At 41.5% G+C, this 13,365-nt stretch overlaps 1 protein-coding gene across 10 annotated transcripts in view; it reads left to right on the plus strand.

Moving 5' to 3' along the window:
- Positions 1 to 13,365, plus strand: part of Atg7 (autophagy related 7) — a 238,161-nt gene that overhangs the window by 65,679 nt on the left and 159,117 nt on the right. For 9 of the 10 annotated variants that reach the window (XR_012436383.1, XR_012436384.1, XR_012436386.1 and 6 more), the window contains 4 exons: positions 2,447 to 2,641; positions 3,834 to 4,037; positions 5,670 to 5,785; positions 11,902 to 11,977. Coding sequence is in view for 4 of the 10 variants with exons in the window: in XM_074044433.1 (XP_073900534.1) it covers positions 2,447 to 2,641; positions 3,834 to 4,037; positions 5,670 to 5,785; positions 11,902 to 11,977 (591 nt within the window). In the remaining 6 variants the exon portion in view is untranslated. Of the gene's footprint in view, positions 1 to 2,446; positions 2,642 to 3,833; positions 4,038 to 5,669; positions 5,805 to 11,901; positions 11,978 to 13,365 lie in introns of all 10 variants that reach the window. The other variant, XR_012436385.1, reaches the window with a different exon arrangement.

Below are 13,365 nucleotides of genomic sequence, written 5' to 3' on the forward strand. Positions count from 1 at the left end.
AATGTTGATAACTTGGGCTTCATCAAAATTTAAACTGCTTCTCAACAGATGTAATTAAAAGAATGAAAAGACCAGACTGAGAAAGCATTCACTATATATATACACACACTTGGCAGGCAAACACTTTTTATCCAAAGTATACAAACAACTCCTATTCCGTAATAGAAGACAAACCAACTTGTTTCCTAGGGGCCAAAGATTTGGCCAGGCACTTCAGGGTAAAATCTGGGTTGCCAATGAACATATGAAAATGTTCAACATCAGTAGTCACCAGGGAAATAGGAATGGAAGCCCTGGGGACACTCTATACCCACCCAGTAAAATGGCTACAATCAAGACTGACAGTGCTGAATGTCAGGCTGCGGAGCAAAGCACTCTCATACTTTGCTGTAACACAACCACAAGAGATTAAGTACCACCTACCACTCACCCAGAAATCACACTTTGAGGTACTTACCTAAGAGAAATGAAAACATATATACACTGAAATACTTACACAAAAATGTGCACTGCAGCTTTCCTCATAATAGCCCAAATCCAGATATAATTCAAATAACCATCAAGAGGAGGATAAACAAATTGTACTGTAGTCATAACAACAAAAGGGAATGTATTATTGATACTTGATAAGATGGATGAACCTCAGAAGTGTTATGCTGAGTGAACGAAGCCAAACACAGACATGAATATATTTGCTTGATGTTCTAGAATAGGCAAAACTGGTCTGTTTTATAAAGTCAGTGGTTGTTGAAGAAGGTGGGATTGACACCTAGGGGCACACGAATATATTCTGGGCTCATGGAAAAGTTCTGTGTCATGGATCGATGGGTAAATCTGCAATTTGTCAAGATGCAATGGACTGGACATGTGACATCTGTGTGTTTCACTTTATGTGAATTATACCTTAGCCTGGTAATAAAAAATGTTTATGCCAAGGCCCACTCTCAAAAACTCTAGTTGAACTGGCCTGGGGGAAAGCCTGGGCAGCAGGAATTTTTAGAGCTCCTACATGGTTCTACTGCATAGGAAAGGTAGAAAATCACTTTGTTGCAACTTGTTAAATTCCACTTGTAGAGTGTGGACCTAAATGATGGGCTCCAATGTTTGCTTCTTGAAATTTTAGCAAGATTTATTTAGGCTAGCAAAATTTGTGTGGATGAGGAATAGTTATTCGAAAGATCAGAGCTGGCATTGCATAATTGTGCACCAGTCTTGTCTGTCATATATTTAATAATTTTTTGGATCAAGCAGCACCATTTAACATGACTTGTGGGTTATAATATGCCAGTGAGGTATTATTGTTATCATTGTAGTTATTGCTTTTATGACTATTTATTTATTACAGTGGTTGGTACTAGAAATGAGGTCCTGATAGCTGTCATGGTGATCTCCTTGTTAAAATGGACTTGACTGGAACCTTTCTCTTTTTTGAAGTCATTCTTGCCTAGCATACTTTCCTGCTTTGCTGGCAATTTTTTTTTCATTCTTTTTGGAATTGTTGCTGTCCCTTTCTTGAAACATAGAGATTAGGTTTAAAGTTGAAGATAAGGAAGCTGAGTGCAGGTGGCTCACACCTGTAATCCTAGCAACTTGGGAGACTGAAATTGGAAAGATTATGGTTTGAGACCAGCCTCAAAAGGTTCAGGAGACCCCCTATCAACCAATAGCTGGGCACAGTGGCACATGCCTGTTATTCCAGCTATGGTGGGAAGTGCAAAATAGGAGGATTGTGGTCCAGGACAGCCTAGGCAAAAAGTGAGACCCTAGCTCCAAAATAACCAGAGTAAAAAGGGCTGGAGACATGGCTCAAGTGGTAGAGCACCTACCTACCAAGCATGAAGCCCTAAGTTCAAACCTCAGTACCACCACAAAATAAATAAATAAATAAAAGCTGAAGATAAGGAGAAAATATCTGTAATCTATAACATAAATTTTCTTTTGTAAGAAGACCTGCTTGCCCTGCCCCCTGAGCTATTTTTCCAGTGGGTGACGGGTTTTAAAATTGATTTAAAGCATGTTCTCACATACTTCCCTGTGGCCAGTGGAATGGAGGGACTTAGGGTGCAGTTTGTGACTCCAGAGCACTTCCTTTTCTGTGGAAATTTAATGCCCCTCTTTCATTAGCACCCACATGTGGCTGGCTCATAGCTCAGTGGCTAAAGGGCTGGAGCATAGCTCAGTGGCAGACACTTGCTAGCATGTGTGACGCCCTGGGTTCCATCCCAAACACTACACATACACTAAAAGTTCTAAGTGGATTCATCTTGATTTTTAAGAGATGGAAGGCCTAGGAAGGGTAAGGAATAAGCAGCAGCTTCCTGCACAGAGAAATTTCTGGTTGTAAGTGACTGTGCATATGTGCTGCTAGCTGTGGGGAAGCGTGGGCTCTGAGATCATGTCTGTCCCTTGACTTCAGACTTTAATATATCCATTGATGCTTCCCTAGAATGCCAGAGGGTTCAACATGAGCATCCCCATGCCAGGACATCCAGTGAACTTCTCCAGCGTCACCTTGGAGCAAGCCCACAGGGATGTGGAGCAACTAGAGCAGCTCATTGAAAGTCATGATGTCATCTTCTTATTGATGGACACCAGGGAGAGTCGGTGGCTTCCTGCCGTCATTGCTGCAAGCAAGAGGAAGGTAGGTAGTGTGGAACCAGGGAAGCTTCTCTCTGATTGTAACTAATGTATCACCACCCTCACACTCCTTACCTCAAGAAAGAGGGTTGACTTGTGTGGCCTTGTAGCACAGTTCCAAAGGGCTTCCACTCAGACTCTGTCTTTCCCTCACTCTGTCACCCAATATCTGTTTAATTTTTCTAACAGTCCTTTGAGGTACTACTATTTACCAGTGACAACTTTATGGGCCACCAATATTAGATGGTTGACTAAATCACGGTCTGCACAAATGATAGGATAGTATGTAGCCATTCACGGTATGTTTTCAAAAAATTTTAATAAAGTAAGAGATACTATTGTATATATCAGTTATGTTTGTCTATAAACACACATATATAAACATATGTATCTATTTGTGCACTGAGAGGGGGGAGAAAAAAGGGAAGAAGAAAGAAAGAGAGGGAAGGGAATGGGAGTAAAATGGAGAAATAGCAGGAAGAAATGCCCCAACCAGTCATAATCATTTGAGCGGAATTTTGTGATTTTTGTTTTCTTTTCTAGTATGGTTTTTCTTCATTTTTTAAAATTCTCTATTTGATCACAAATTTGGAAGAATAACTTAAATTACAACTGAGAAAAGTTCTTATACTATAAATGAAAAAAAAAAAAAAACCTGTCCTTAAAAATCTATGTGGTGGTAGCTAAGTATGGCAGTGAAACTTGTAGTTCCAGCACTCAGGAGACAGAGGAGGAAGATTGTGAGTTCAAGATCAGCCTTGGCATATCAAGAGTTTGACTCAAAAAAAATCTATGTGGGGAGTAAATGATATCTCAGTAAAGCTGTTTTAAAAACACAGTATAGCATAATGGTGGTAAGAACAGGCTTGAGAACTTACAGATGTGTTCTAAACACCCTCCTCTTACCAGAATGCCCTTGGGCCAGTCATAGAACTATCCTTTCTGACTTCCAGCATCCTTATCTATAAATGGGTGCTGTTTAAAATAAAATGAATGCGATAATTTATTTTGATAACTTGCCCGGTCTTTTGTACTTTATAAGTCCTTGGTATTAGAGAGCTTTGGCATCATTAGCTGTTAAGTGTCTAGTTACACCAGTATGCAAAAAATAAACTCTAAAAGGGAACCAAATACGAAATTAGTCATGGCTTGGCATATGTTTCTCTTAACTCTTCTTTCATTCCTTGAATCTGCAGCTGGTCATCAATGCTGCCTTGGGGTTTGACACATTTGTTGTCATGAGACATGGTCTGAAGAAACCGAAGCAGCAGGGAGCTGGGGACTTGTGTCCAAGCCACTCTGTGGCATCTGCTGACCTCCTGGGCTCCTCGCTTTTTGCCAACATCCCTGGTTACAAACTTGGCTGCTATTTCTGCAATGATGTGGTGGCCCCAGGAGATGTAAGTAGATTTCTTTATAGTTCCAAACATTTTCCATGCGGGTCTTGTACACTGGGGAAGAGAGACCCAACTCTTTCATTGCTGTTTAAATACTGTCTCTTAACAAAGAGAAGACTTTTCCAGTTTTGAAGGGATGGCATTATTCCACTATGAGCCTTGATTGGCATCCTCAATTACATAGCTGTTCCTTGTTCACCAATATAAATACAGCTGCAAACCATTTTGGGGGAAGCTAAGTGAGGAAACTGCAGCATAGACTGACTCCTGACAGCACTCTGCATTACTCTGCACAAGGAGTCCAAAGACCCAGGTTCTAGTCCAGGCTTGATACTGCCTCCCAGGTAATTCTGAGTAGTCTCTCAGCTCCCTGTGTCTCTGCAAAGTGGGAGTATGTCACAGGCTTGTCAAATTCTGCAAGTGAGAAGACAGAGTCCAAAGTAACTTTGAATTTCAGGTAAACAATAATTTTTTGGTATAGGTATGTCCTGTGCAGTAGTACTTAAACTCAAAGATTGATGGTTTGTCTGAAATTCAACTTTAACTGCACCTCTTGTATTTTATCTGGAAACCTAGAAGAAGGAGAAAGAATACTGGCCCTGTCATCTCACAGTGGACCAAATGTGGTAGTGCTTTGAACAGCAAGTGCCCACTACACAAAAGTAAGGCTCTCCAGGCACGGCGCCACGCTCTGGCCAGTCTGCAGAAATGTTGTCTCAACAGATCAGAACACCATTCACAGAGAAGCAGACAGATGGTTTCTGCTTTCTTCCTCTGTTTTCCCCTCCTTTAGCTACCAAACCTCTTTTGGATGACTGGCTTTTATGCCCTCCCAATATAAAGAAAAGATGACCTTTTCTATTTGGTGAGGAAGGGTGACTTGATGATCTCCATCGTGGGGCCAGAATACACAGCTGAGCCTGTTCAGTTATTGCCAGCTAGTAGTACTGAATATCCATTGTGATACAGTCATATCTGTTCATAAGGTAAAATTTTCATAGACTCACAATTATTCCTGAAAACCTCAAATTTACCCAGAGTTGGAAGGTTAGAATTTCTTTAGTTGACCCAGTGCAGACTTGTATTTGAAGCCAGGCTATAGCAAAAATGTTTGCAGTTAAGCCCGAGGACCACACGAAGAGTGATGCAGTGCCCACAGTGCAAGAGACAGCTCGGAACCAAGGATTATAGGATAGCAGATGACTGCACCCCTTTCAGGGTCACTCTGAGGTATTGGCTCAGTTAGAATGGCAGGACAGTATGAGGCAGAGACTCACTACTGGCTCTACTCTGTATCTCTGCTTTTCAAAGACCACGTACGAGAGAGTTGAGTTGAGCCAGTTAAAGGAGCACATGACACAGCAGCCCCTTCACTTTTGGTTGATGTCCCCAGTCTTTCATTGTTCAATCTGCTCTTCCCTTTCAGTATATTGCCTCATTTAATTACCTAGGCTCTATGTTTTGTTTATCTTGATTCTCCCATGAATCAATCAACCATGAACTGTTGGCAGTTCTTTGCCAACAGTGAGCATTCTGTTGTATTTTAAAGCTTCATCATGGAGGAGTTTCAGGCTCAGACAACTAGGGCTGCGGGGACTAGATGTGCAGCACACATCAGTAATTGTTTCTCTGCAGTCAACCAGAGACCGGACCTTGGACCAGCAGTGCACTGTGAGTCGTCCAGGCCTGGCCATGATTGCAGGAGCACTGGCAGTAGAATTGATGGTTTCTGTCCTACAGCATCCAGAAGGGTGAGTTGGCTACTCAGAGGTAAGCATGTACACAAAGAAAGCTTTTATTATTGGGAGGGGCTCAGCAGTGTCTCCTCAGGCCCTTTCTCAGTTATACTCTTCTTACTATCCTCAAAACAAGATTAAGCAGGCTGGAGGCATAGTTCAAGTGGTAGAGTGTTTGCCTAGCAAGCACAAGGCCCTGAGTTCAAACCCCAGTGCCACCACCAAAAAAAAAATAGATTAAGCAAAATCTGATCCAATTCTTGGGCCTGAGGGAAACTGCCATGCAATCTTGGGGATTCATTCCTGCTTCCTTTTTGAATTCTCTTAGAGTTATCTGTCAACTGGTAATAAGGAAGGGTAAGCATTTTAGTAGGAACCTGAGGACCTGTTAGTAAGTTTTGATTTTCTTAGCCCTCTCCTTTGGTAAGGCAATACAGGAATCCCTTATGTTATAAATTGGTACCGCTGCATGTGAGAGTCTGTGTTCAGAGGCTTGGCAGAATAAGGCTTTATCTTTCTTACGCAGCAGGAAGCTCAAAGGCGAGAAGTCTAAGGCTGGCACAAGGACTCCATTATTTCACGGGGCTCAAGTCCCTTCTTACTCACACAGCTGCGCTTAGCTTTCTTCCCTGTGCAGGTCATCTTCTGGTTGCAAGATGGCTGCTGTGCCTCCCAATATGGCTTCTATGTGACAGCTTAGAAGAAAGGAATGACCAGAGGATAAAAGCTGTGCTCAGCTGAGTCTGCCTCCTTTTGAAGGAATTTCCTGGAAAACTCAGTCAGTGATTCTAACTGCTAGCTACAAGGAATACAAACAAATGTAGGTGTTTTGGCTGGGTGTATTGCCTCTCAGGAAAATTGGGAGAAGGTGGAAGAGGAGAATGGATTGTTGAGAAGACAACCAGTCTTGACTTCACATTTATTTTTAAAAATTCTTTGCATTTTTTTAAATCCCAAAAGATCTTATTATTGTTCTGTAGTTGGTATTCATTTAGTTTTGCTAACATTTTTCATTTTTGTTGCTTTTCATTTCTTTTCATACAATGAAGGAAATGACCTAGGGCATTTTCTTTCTGCATGAAGAATACCCTTTACTATTTTCTTTATAAATACTAGTGACAAATATAGTTCACTTTTTTTATCCCAAAAATGGTCTTCATGTTTGAAAGAGATTTTTCTCATGTTTGATAGAATTCCAGACTCGCAATCATTTTCATTCAGCACTTTGAGAGCATTTGTTAGTGCTGTTATGTTGGGCTGCCTTTATCTTTGTTGAGAAATTAGGAGTTCATCTCATTGCTGTTCCTTTCAGTAATTCATCTCTCTCCCTGTTGGCTTCTTCCAGTAGCTTTAAGCTCATCTCACTATCTAGTTTTCAGAGGTGTGACCATCATATGCTTGCGTCTATGTTTATCCTGGCTCTATTTGCTGATGCTTCTTGAATCCAAAGCTTGATTTTCATCTGTTGTGGAAAATTCCCAACCATTATCTTTTAAAATGTAGCTTCTGAATCATTCTCTCTTGCTTCATTTCTTTTGAGACTCTAATAACAATATCAGTTAGAATCAACCAATGTGTCTTTCAATCATTTTGTCTTTTCTTGCTTCAGTCTGTTTATTTGCTTTTGGCTTATCTTCCAGTTCACTGACTCTCTCTCTCTTCTTTGTGTCTGTTACATGTTAAAACCATCTATTGAGTTTTTAATATCACTTATATGTTTGAGGTCTAAATTTTCTATTTGATCTTATTTTACTCATTTCCTCTTTGCTAAAATTGTGATTTTGATTTCATGAGAATATTGAATCACGTTTTTCTTTTAAGACCTTAGCAAATATCTCCAGTGTATGAATCTCTGCTCTCTTATGGGTCTGTTCCTATTGTCTGTAGTTTTTCTTGACTTTTAGTCATGTATCGTCTTCTCATATACCCATTTTTAAAAAAAAAAAAAAGCAATGATAAAACTTTTTGTCATGGAAAATGCATGCATATATGAAAGAAGGCCTGATATAGGCCAGATGCAGTGGTTCATGCCTGTAATCCCTGCTACCAAGGAGGATCTTGGTTCCAGGCCAGCCAGGGCACAAAGTTAGCAAGACAACCTCTCAATCAATAAGTTTGGCAGTGGTAGCACGTGCCTGTAATCCCAGCTACTCAGGAGGCCAAAGGCCAGCCCTATGCAAAAATGCAAGATCCTACCTGTAAAATAGCTAAGGCAAAAAGGGATGGAGGCATGAGTCAAGTGGTAGAGTACCTGCCTAGCAAGTGCAATGCCAAGTTCAAACCCAGTACTGCCAAAATTAAAAAGAAGAAGACATGTATATTAAACCCTGTTGTATACACCATCCAGTCTCAACAATTATCAGCACGTGCTCAGTCATCATCTCTCTATATTGCTATCCTAATACTTTTTTCTCTTCCTTCTCTTATTTTAAAGCATAGCCACCATGTAGCATTTCATACAAAAACGGTATCTTTTATTACGTATCCCTACTATTTTTGCATGTAAAAACAAATTAAAGGCAATTCCTTAATTTCTTAATCACATATCCAACTGATAATGAAATTTTTTTTTTGGCAATACTGGGGTTTAAACTCAGAGCCTCACAATTGCTAGGCAGGTGCTCTACCACTTGAGCCACTCTCCCAGCCCTGAAATTTCTTAAAGTGGGAAAAGCGACCCAAACTTGTAGTCTCAGTGACTTGGAAGGCTGAAACAGGAGGATGCTTGAGCTACGAAAGTGAGGGGGCAGGAGGAGAAGGGAGGAAGAAAGGAAGGAAAGAGAGGGAGGGAAGAAGGAAATTTCTCTAATTCTTTGAATGCTTTTCTGTTGTTTATTTGGTGCAAGGGAGCTCACCAGGGCCTTGCACATGCTAAGCACGTGCTATGCCAGTGAGCTACACCCCCAGCTTCTGTTTGGTTATTTATTTATTTATTTCAGGCTCGGGCCCTCACTTGAGCCACTCCACCAGCCCTTTTTTGTGTTGGGTATTTTCGAGATAGGGTCTCACTGAACTATTTGCCCACGGCTGGCTTCGAACCACAATCCTCCTGATCTCTGCCTCCTCAGTAGCTATGCTTATAGGCGTGATCCACTGGCACCCACTATTTGTTTATTTATTTATTTATTTTATTTTTTGTGGTGTTGGGATTTGAACTCAGGGTCTCATGCTTACTAGGTAGATGCTCCCCTCTTGAGCCACTCCATCAGCCTGTGGTTAGTTATTTTTGATTTAGTGCCAGATGTCATAGATGAAAAGTTGTAAAGATGGTGCAGTTCACATTTCCTTCTGGCAAACTGCTGAGCTGAGTGTTCACAATCCTAGGATACCTTAGTCCAGTTAGAGCTGCTCTATTTCTGGTTCACCCTCACATTGAGGGTATAGGTCCCAGTGATCCCAACCCAAAGCCTAGGGTATTTTCCCATGGTTTCTCCTCATTGGCAGACTTCAACCTCCAGTTTTTCTGCCCAGCTTTGTGAGTCTTGTCAGCGTCACTGTTCAGCTTCTGATCGTGTGGCCACTTGCTTTTAGAGGTTAGCAGTCACTTTATAAGACCTCCCCCCAACACACCAAGATGCTTGGTTTACTTTTATGGGCTTCTGCCCTCTTGCAGATCTTGGCTCTTAATTCTTCCCTCCATTGGTAGCTTTCTGATTCTTTCAAACAAACGTTTTTATGTCTTGTGTTTTGTTTTGCTTCAGCAAAATACCTGAGACTGGGTACGTTAAAAAGGGACAGAGGTTTATTTGGCTTACAGTTCTGCAGGTCCAAGAGCATGGTGTAAGCATCTGCTTGACTTTTGGTGGGGCCTCATGCTGCTTCACAGCATGGTGGAGAAGCAGAAGGAAAGGGCCACATGCAGAAGAGCATATGTGTGAGATGCAGGAGGGGAAACCTTTCTTTTTTACCTGCCCTATGGGAAATAATTACTGTCCAGTGAGACCTGACTCTCCTGAGAGACCTCATCCAGCTTCAAGAGAGTCCAACCCGGACTCTCAAGGAAGACATTAATGCATTCATGAGGGCAGTGACCTGTGACCTAGTTACCTCTGGAAGGCCCACCATCTCTCATTACCATTACATTGGCAGTTATATTTCAGCCTGAGAATTCGGAGGGACATACGATATCCAAATCATGGCCTCAGGGTTGGTCTGTCTGCCTAGTCCACTAATGCCACACCAATTTTAAAAATATTTTAAAATTTACTAAGTACTCTTAGTGTGCTAGGCTTGCATGACAGAAGGAAATGAGTGGGCTGGTGTTTTTTATTTTAACTTGACCCTGGGCCTTTAGTATCCTATATGTTGAACACATTGTATATCTGTTATATTCCAGATACAGAAATGAGCATAGTTGTGACTTTGCCACCATTTATCCTCCAGCCAAGTTACCTTATGATTTATAAACAAAGAATTCTTCTTGCATTAGACACAAGTGAGACAAAAGTTAATTTCAAAAATAAGGTCAATAATTTAAGAAAAGAAAAAAAAGAAGGAAGAGAGAAAGCAAGAAAAGAGAAAAAAAAAAGGCAAATGGTAGTTTAAGATCCTCTCAATATCTGGTTAAGGTTGTGCATCAACTGTCAGGCAGTCAAGCCAGACTGATGTCAGACAGAAATGTATACCTGACAGCATGACAGATACATTGCAATTTATTTTATTTTTCAAACACTTAACATACAACTCACATTGTGCTAGGCCCTGTCCAAAACACTTTGCAGGTATTAACCTATTTAATCCTCATAAGAAACCTACTAGGAAAGAACTATAATTATTAGTCCCATTTTTGATGGGGCAGTCAAGCCATAGTGAGGATAACTAAGTGACTAAAATTCACATAGCTGGCAAGTGGATGGAAGCCAGGATGTAGCTCAGCCAAGGTGGCTTTGGATGCTTTGATCACCATGCTGTGGTGTTTATCATACAAGAAGGAGAACCAAAATTTTAAAAGGTTTATTTCTCAGAAATTAAACATTTAATACCAAGGAAGTCAATACACAAATTCACATGAATATTGTATTTATTGTGTGACTCAGAGGTTGTCTACACAGTTGAAGAGATGGCTACTGCACAGTTTTGTTTTGGTAGCAGATGTAACTAATATGAATCCTCCAGAGTTTAGTGAGGATGAGCATTGTTTTTCCTCCTCTTGTCTTTGTTATCTGCCTTCACTGGTTTATTGCCACCTCCTGGCAGGAAGTATTTGGAATAAAATCTTTGAGGACTGTTTCTGTGTTTCCTTGACCCTGGCCCTTTCTGCCTTCTTCCTTTGTCCTGGTTATAAGTTAAAACCCAGGTGCTGTGTCACATCGCTTCTGTGACAATAACCATGCATCACACCATTCTTAAGGAAAGAGTGCATTAGTTCTGCCCAATTAAGTCCTTGCTTTTGTTTCTCCTTCCTACATTTTGGTAGTATATCAATTTAAGAGGTTGTGGTTAGAGCCATTCATGTTGGCTCACACCTGTAGTTCCAGCTACTCGGGAGGCTTACTTGAGTCCTCCAGTTGAGTCTGGGGAATAGAGTGAGAACCTGTATCTTAAAAAAAAAACCAAAGTTTGGAGTATAACTCAAGTGGTAGAGCATCTAACAATCTTAAGGTATTGAGTTCAAATCCCAGTACAGTAAAAAAAGAATTAAAAAAAGAAAAGGAAAGAAGGAAGTTAAAAAGGAAGGAAAATTAGGGAAGGAAGTTGGAAGGAAGGTAAGTTAAAAAGCTTTCCATTGAAATTTTCAATACAAAAATGTGCTATGGTGTTTCATAAGACTATTGAAAAAGTAAGAAAATTAATGTTTACAGGCTCATTGTGGGCCAAGCAGTGCACGTGGCAGTTTAACTAACTTATTCATCACAGCCTTCTTATTCCTATTTTATAGATGATGGACCTGAAGCACAGAGAAGTTATGCAACTTGCCAATGCTCATGTGCTCTGGTCTTCCAATTCTGAGCCATATACATTTTTTTAATTACTCTCTTTCTTTCCATCCTATGGAAATGAGTTTTTTACTAGTGTGTGTTGCCCACCAAGCAGTGTTTTGATTATCCTCATAATTTTCACTGGCACCCTCCAGATTGTCCTCATGTGTGTTTACCATGAACTCTGATAGACTGATTGCTTCCTTACATCAGGGGCTACGCTATCGCCAGCAGCAGTGATGACCGCATGAATGAGCCTCCCACCTCTCTGGGACTCGTGCCTCACCAGGTTAGTAGTTTGGAGATGAAGTCACTAACCTCAGCCTAATCTGTATAGTGCACAAGAGGCTTACTTCTCCCACCACTGAGGTCTCAGTGAGGGAACTTTATGACCACCTGGAAGGTATTTCATTCTGTGGGATGCCAACGGTGGAAATCACAAACACGAGGTATCACCCACCCTGTCTTTGATGCATTAAGCGTGCTAACTAGAGGCCTCATCATGGGCTGGAAAAAGAGGGAACAGGCTTTGGAGTTAGCCAGCCAGAGGTTTAAATCCCTGCCCTGTGGTTCAGATGGCCTTCCCTAGCTGAGTCCTAAACTTCTTTCTTGGGTCTTCGTTCTCTTGTTTGTGAAATCACATCCACCTCAACTGTTGGTATAGAGACCAGGGATGATGGGTCATTGGGGCCCTGTAGCGTTGTATGTTGAGGACCCTCAGTAAGTGGTGCCTGCTGTTTTTGTTATTATTATTGACTCCCTACCCAAATAGGAGGCATTTAGGAGGAAGCGTGAGGGTGGTTCAGAAATAGAATCTGGAGCATGGTAAGAAATGCTCATCACTTAGGGAGTGGAAAAGAAGAATGAAAATTCACTTCGCATTGCCTCTCCAATGGTCCTCATTGCCGTGTTTTGGGGGAATGAAGAGGTTTTCTAACTTTTTTTTTTTTTTTGGTGGTAGTACTGGGGTTTGAACTCAGGGCCTCAGGCTTGCAAGGTAGACACTCTACCACTTGAGCCACTCCATCAGCCCTGTTTTGTGATGGGTTTTTTTTTGAGATAGGGTCTCTCAAACTATTTGGCCAGGCTGGCCTCGTCTTAAAATCCTCTTGATCTCTGCCTCCCAAGTAGCTAGGATTATAGGGTGCCTGGTTTCCATTGGACTTTTACAAATCATTCCTGTAGGCTCCCTGTGTGTTTTTCCCTGTGTTTCAGCACAGTGGTGATTGTGCCTGCCTGGTGTTTGGTTTTTTTTTTTTTTTCTTTTGATGCTGGGGTTGGAACACAGGGTGTTGCACTTGCTAAGCACATGCTGTACCACTGAGTTGCACTCTTAGCCCCTGTGCCCATCACTTTGACATGTCAGGAGAGACTCACAGATGAACATAGGAAACAGAGACTCCCTCAGGTCCCGTGTTTGTCTCTCCCTTCTTGCTTGCTGCCCTCCTCCTATCAGGCCCAGACCTACTGTTTTCCAGTTGAGGATGAGAATCAGCTGAGGGGAAGTAATCATCATAGGGTGAGTTAGTGGTTGAGAAGCAACTCAAACACAAACTTGGCTATCTGACCAGTGTTCTTGCAAAGACTGAGTAGAAAAAGCCCTGCACTACACATTGGGAGCCTCGGCTTCCAGCCCTACTCCAGCACTCTCACCCCATACCACCCATATACACCTGG

The sequence above is a fragment of the Castor canadensis genome, chromosome 10 (genome assembly GCF_047511655.1).
Source record: "Castor canadensis chromosome 10, mCasCan1.hap1v2, whole genome shotgun sequence".
Taxonomy (NCBI): domain Eukaryota; kingdom Metazoa; phylum Chordata; class Mammalia; order Rodentia; family Castoridae; genus Castor; species Castor canadensis.